Source organism: Cynoglossus semilaevis, chromosome 8, assembly GCF_000523025.1.
Source record: "Cynoglossus semilaevis isolate Cse_v1.0 chromosome 8, Cse_v1.0, whole genome shotgun sequence".
Lineage (NCBI taxonomy): Eukaryota > Metazoa > Chordata > Actinopteri > Pleuronectiformes > Cynoglossidae > Cynoglossus > Cynoglossus semilaevis.
In genome coordinates this window covers 22,378,214-22,384,883 of record NC_024314.1, presented here as the reverse complement: position 1 = coordinate 22,384,883, position 6,670 = coordinate 22,378,214, and the positions used below count along the sequence as shown (strand labels likewise).

The 6,670-nt window shown below is 41.5% G+C and overlaps 1 protein-coding gene across 6 annotated transcripts in view; it reads left to right on the top strand.

Annotated features, from left to right (window-relative positions):
• LOC103382798 (ninjurin-2) overlaps positions 1-6,670 on the top strand; it is a 30,963-nt gene that overhangs the window by 23,161 nt on the left and 1,132 nt on the right. Inside the window, exons 2-5 of one of the 6 annotated variants that reach the window (XM_008315716.3) lie at positions 5,218-5,354; positions 5,451-5,530; positions 5,771-5,934; positions 6,141-6,230. In XM_008315716.3, the coding sequence (XP_008313938.1) occupies positions 5,218-5,354; positions 5,451-5,530; positions 5,771-5,925 (372 nt within the window). In that variant the 3' untranslated portion in view covers positions 5,926-5,934; positions 6,141-6,230. Of the gene's footprint in view, positions 1-5,217; positions 5,355-5,450; positions 5,532-5,711; positions 5,935-6,140; positions 6,503-6,670 lie in introns of those variants that run through there. The other 5 variants (XM_017034813.2, XM_008315713.3, XM_008315717.3 and 2 more) reach the window with 5 other exon arrangements.

Genomic DNA, 6,670 nt, shown 5'->3' with positions numbered 1-6,670 from the left:
CCCCCTTCCTCACCCCCTCACCCCCCTCCCCTCCCTGTCTCCCCCTCTGCTGGGAGATTCATCTCTGTCAGCTTAGATAAACCTGCCGGCCATCACACCCTTGGCACACATTGTGCTCCTGGACGTTAGAGAAAAAAAAAAAAATCCCTGATGAAGCTGTCCTGTCCGGCTGCCCCTGAACACAGACAGGATTCCTAAATGAACACGAGCTTTCATTACTGCCCTCTGTTTCTGCACTGAGGACCTGCATCTGTTTGGGCTTTTTTTTTTCTTTTTTTTTAGCAAATCACCTTCATCATCTCCACCAGCTGCCACGACTTTTTACTGTGGACTTTTTACAGGAAAAACAAATCACCTTTGTTATCAACTTCTTACGGAAATATTTGACCCACGAGGTTTTATTTTTTAACCTTAACGTCCACCTCGTGTTAGCTCAGTGGCGCCCCTTTTTGTAGACAGGATTATTGTTGATTTCTTCTTGTCTACACTAAAGGTATTTAGTTAAAGTGAAATCCATCTCCGTTACAGGTTCCCTGCCCCCTACTTTGAGAACCACTGTGTTAGATCATTGTTCAAGTACATTTTAAAGCAGAACGAGGCAATTATTTTTATTTATTTATTTATTTTTAAATTGGTTGCTTATTTATTTCTTTGTTGGATCAGACATAATTTTATTTGAGTGGCACAAATAAAAAATAAGAACAGAATAAAAACTGTAATTTGTTGTCGTGTGATTGGCTCAGAGTTTAAAATTATCTGCTGAGATTTTTTAAATTAGAACTTGGTTAATTTAGTCGCGCTTTGAGGAAGAAAGTCTTTGATTAAAGTAACGTTTATATTATTGTGTCCAAATGTTTCAAACTAAATATCCTCCAAACTCTTTCACCCACATTAAAAACAGAATTCTTTACAGTTACGTCTCCACTGGTCAGATTTACGCCACCGTTTCTACAGTTTCTTAACTCAGTTCTGACAGAACGGCCACGATTGAACGCACTGGTGTCACATGACCAACACCAGGACTGTGGTGTGAATGAGTGAGTGTGAATGGGAGTGAATTGTGTCTTCATTTGCAAATATGATTAAAAATCAGCAGAGTTTCCAGAGTCGAAGAAAAAACGAACATTTAAAATTCATTTGCCCCGCTGCCCCCCCCCTCCCTGCAAATAGTTCTCTCCCTCACCCTGCTGTAAGGCAAACACAAGACCCACAACCTCCACCGCGCTGTCTTTCAAGGTGTGATTAGATTTAAATAGTTGTTCTTTTATCAAAGTAGTATTTTTTTTTTTTTGTATTTTTATCAGCACATTATCGTGTCCTCCACTTCATGACGTTATCTCAGAGCGCCGCACAATCCGTTTGTCTGCAAACGCAGTGACGATAAAAGGAGCTAAAACCTTTGAAATAACAGTGAGTCAAACGTGAACTTCTTCAGCAGACGCCGACATTTACCTCCACAATACTTTCTGTTCTTCTTATCCAACAAATGAATCCCTTCATAAACCCCACACAGAGTGACACAAAGAGCAGAGGAGCGGAGGACGAGCAGGATGATGAATCCTGGGGCTTTAAGGCCAGGTCTTCTCCAGCGTCAGCTCGCTGTGGAATGAGCTCCATTATTGCTCTCTGGGCTCAAATTGAAAACATTACTGGCTCCATTCACAGTCCTCAGACACAGTGGATGGTCTTTATTTCCAATCACATTCTCCTTTTTGGTTGAGGGAGCACCTGCCGCGCGTGCCCACGCGTACGCTGCGTGTGCGAAAGGCCGGAGTCAGAGATGCTCTATTTACGTCTTCATAAAGTGGTCGGCGCTGATGCTGCTCATATGGGGGAGGTGACCTTTCCTCCCTCCTTTCTCTCACCCTGCGGCTCTCACAAATTGAGACCTTGTTGATTTTCTCTCACACTTCCCTCCGTGTCACAGAAGTTGTGACATTAGGGTGCCCGAGCTGTCGCGCCGACCTTGGTCATTACAGCATCAGCGTGCCCTGCATTTCAGTCCAGAGGACACACTTGGTTGGGGGGGGGGGGGGGGGGGGATAGTGGCCCCCCCCCCCCCCGCTGCCCCTCCACTGACCTGCTCCACAGACGCCTCCTGTACATAAAAAGTATATGGCTTTTCCAGCCTTCACGCCGAAACAAGCGCTAACCAATCAGATGTCGACGTGAGGTGAAGACGTCAAGACCGTTACTGTGGCTGCGACTCACACACAGCAGAAAACTGTACTGTACGTTGAGCCCTCCAGAGTTTCAGTGTGTGTGTGTGTGTGTTGGTGTGTGTGTGTTGGTGTGTGTGTGTGTGTGTGTGTCTCCTTCTCTCCCAGGACTGATGTTGATAAAATGTGACCACATGAGTCCCTGGAAGAGAAATAAGTCAGAATGTAAACAGACTCTCTCCCACTCTCTCACTTTCTCTCCCACTCTCTCTCCCTCACTTTCTCTTCCCTCTCTCCTTCTCTCTCTCTCCCTCTCTCCCCGTTTTTCTCTCTCTCTCTCTCCTATTCTATCCCTCTCTCTTTCTCCCTCTCTCCCTCTCTCTCCCTCTCTCGCTCTCTCCCTCTCTCTCTCCCTCTCTCTCTATCTCACTGAATCTAAATCTGTCTTTTCTTGTTATTGTCTTTCCTTTTACATCTTTTTACAGTATCTTCCTCTTTTTTTATCCTTCCAAGAATCTCCGGCTCTTTCCCCGGTCCACACCCACCCACACACACCAACACACACACACACCCCGGCCGTAGTACGTATGTTCAGAGTGTTTTGACAGTCTTGCGTTTGTTGGCGTTGCTTCGTAGTGTCTTGAAGATTAACACAGTCCGACTGGAACAAAGTGTTCTTCAACATATGGCCGATGGAATGCAGCAGTTTGAGGTTGAACTCCACCGTGGGACAGATTTAATGTACTTCACTTCTGAATCACACCGTGATTGCGCAACATCTGGACGAACTGCACGGTGCAGCTTGTTCTGTTGAAAAACACCAACAAAACACACCTCTCCTGATCTTTATTTTCAGTTTGTGGTTCTCACATAGACCAAATCAAAGTGTAGGCGTCAGCATTTGATTTCAGTAAGAACGCGGTCTGGTTGTGATAAGAGCTGGCAGTGAAGCTGGTACTGTACCAGTCTTCACCTGGTAAATCAGTGTCTCCCTGCAGACAGGGGCGTGTCACAGGAAAGTGTGCAGCGTTGACTGGGTTATTTCAAAAGTCCTGAAGTACTGCAGTGTAAAAGAGTCTGAGAACGCACAAAACTCACCTGGAAGTATGTACAGATGTTCATCTGGACCTGCTGGGGTTTGTCTTGGGCAAAACTGGTATACATGAAATAGCTAAAAGTTAGCGGACAACTAACGATGCATTAGCTACAGTGAAATGTAGCCGATATGATACTACTGTGATACTATAACTGAAAGATAATGATACTGAAAGAAATGCCAAAGATCTAATAAAAAATCAAAGTTAGCCCCGAAAGCACATGTCTAATTGTTAGCTTTCAAATGAAAAAGAAAAAAAAAAAAGAAAATAAAATAGCTAAAAGTTACACTGGACAAAAATATTATTATTACAGTTAGAGTTACTATAAAATATATAGAAGAAAAAAAATCATCTAATTATTATTATTTTTGGTAAAAAAAGACAATATTTTTCATCAAATTTTTTAACCAAATTTAGATAATAGTTAGCACATATATGTGAATATATAAATATGTATATACATATAATAAACACATATATAGTCAGCACATATTGTCTGTGGAGTGTCCATGTTTCCCCTGTTTTTTTGTTTTTGTTTTTTGTTTTCCTGGGCCAACTTTCCTCACCTCGTGCTTAAACAAATGTGTGTATCCTACAGAAAAACAGAGAGCTCTGATTAGGGCAGCGCTGACAGAGTCCAGAGTCAAATGATCCATTTATGGAGCGACGCCCCAACAGCAACAACTACAGCAACAATCACAGCATGTGCAGTCCATGCACCGAGGCTGGAGAATAACTACAGCTTTGTAGTTGAGCCCCTGACATGTGCTCTGTGTCCCGCATGCTGGACATCCACGAGGCCTTATGTAACTCTGTTTAACGTTTCCTTTTCTCTCTGGACACACGCGTGCACGTGCATGGATATATCTGGGTGAGGGTTACACAAAGTAAACATACATGTACACGCTGTTTATTTAGTCAATATCTGAAAAGTTTCCAAGAAAAACTCTGTACGTGTGTGTTTATTATATTTATGTTTTTAAAAAAACGTTAAAAAAAACTAGGTTTCGTGATTCTATTGCTTTAATTTAGTTTTTTTCTTTTCAAGTCCGGGTGATGCTGTAATCGTTCTGCGGTCTCTGCCGCCCTCCTGTGGTCACTTTTTCCCATTACACCAAGAACATATGGTGTTACGTTCAGCGTTTGTAACATATATATATTCAATTTAACCGCCATATTTCAATAGTGGACATTCGTTAATGATTGAGAAAGTTAATTCGAGAATAGTTCAAAACTTTTATTTCATTATGTTTATATATGTGACTGAAATAATTTAACAAATAAAAAATAAGACGTAATGCGATGCTGTAATCGTTCTGCGGTTTCTGCCGCCCTCCTGTGGTCATTTTCCCCATTACATCAAGAACGTATTTACGTTCAGCGTTTTTCAATAATAATTAATTTAACCACCATATTTTAAGAGTGGACTTTGCTAATGATTGCAAGGGTTAAAGGTCACAACTGCGAATAGTCCAACATTTTGTTTAAATTACGTAAATAAAAATAAAATAAAAAAGGTTATAATTTCCACTTGACTCCAGTGTAATCTAATGTAGTTTTATAATATCCTATATTACATATGTTTATTTTAATTTTTAGTTTTAGGCATATTTTTAATTAATGTGAATATACTATGTGTAGAAAATATATTTATATCTTTGATGTTGTCTATGAAGATTCTCAGTCATCCAGTTCATGGTCAAGGTTGAAGAGTTCTGTGAAATACGTTTCACCTCCTCCAAGAGGCTGTCTTTGATGTTGTTCTTGAACAACCAAAGTATTTACTGTTTTAATGACATAGTAGCAGTAATGTGAGCGTCACTTAGAGAAGTTAATTGACATTTTTACATATTGATTCATTCTTAATCACTTTAGCTATTCTCGATTTGAGAACTTTTACAGTCAGGGTAAAGCTAATTTCCTGTCTGAAGTCCAGCTCTCTTTCCTTCCGTGTGTTTCAGGGAGGTTCCAGCTCCAACCTGAACATGAACCTCTACGCAACCAAGAAGACAGCGGCCGAGGGCATGTTGGACATCGCTCTGTTCCTGGCCAACATCACGCACATGAAAACGGTCATCGAACAGGGAGCCGGATACAGGTACGGTGGAGAGACGGGAACCTTATGTTTGTTTTGTGAAGTTTGTCCTTGTGTCTTTGTGATACGTAGTGAACGACTGGTTTGTTGAACCCACAGGTATTACGCTGCCGTGCTGACACTCATTTCCTTCTCGCTGGCTCTTCAGATCGTGGCTGGAGTCCTGATCATCATCATCGGTGAGCCTTGTCACATCAGTCTGCTTCAGGAAGCCGTGTTTTTAACCCCTTCATATTAACAAACTAATTCAATGACACATCCATCACTGAGACACACAGACATATCAACCACATTTGACGTTAAAATAAAAACCAGTTCAAATGTCTTTTTTGTAAATTTTCTTTTTTTGTTTTTGTTTAGCATCCTGTTCCCGTGTTGTTATTTTGTCCGTGTATGTGCTTGTGCTCTGTGCGTTGCAGCTCGTAAAGACATCACTGAAGAGGCCAATCAGAAGCGCCTGGACAGTCAGAACAACATGATCACCATCCTGGTCTTCATCATCTTCGTCACCAACATCTTCATCTCTGTCATGGGGATGGAGCGAACCGGCCTGTTTCCCAGGATGCACTTCTGACTCTTTTGTGTAGGGATTGATTCCATCGGAGGAGAAAACACACACACACACACACACACACACACACACACACAGAATGTGACTTAACTGTTGTACTTACACAACTAATTCACCACGGTTCTCCCAGCCAAGCGACCAACTAGACCTTTTTGTGTGTGTGTGTTTTGTGTATGTATGTGTGTGTGTGTGTGTGTGGTGTATGCCTGGGGCTGTAGGCCGTTGTGAAATGACCCTCCTGCCCTCCTGGCAGAGGTGTTTAAACTTCCTGAACAACCTGATCACGGGCATCATCTTCCTCACCCTCATCGTCAACATCATCAAAGCGGCGTTCGGCACACACCGCAGCTGCCTGCTGCTGTGGCTCTTTCAGCGTTTCATTCTCTGAATGTGTGTTAGTAGTGGAACACACACCTCTTTATGATTATCTTCCCTTTTGTTTTCTTATTATATTTTCATCCAATCCCATGGAACATATTAAATATGAAAATGTCGGCAGGCCAGGCTGGTTATTGTGCACATGAAAATACACACTCTTAACCGGGGGTTGTCAACAGGGGGTGCGTGGACCCTTGAGGGGCTGCATTGATCATTGATACTTTATTACAAATATTTTTTTATATTTTACAAATGTTTGTGTTTTTTCACAATTTTCACAATATATATTGGATATATATATATATATACTGTATATACATATATATATATATATATATATATATATATATTTTTCAAACACTTAATTTTC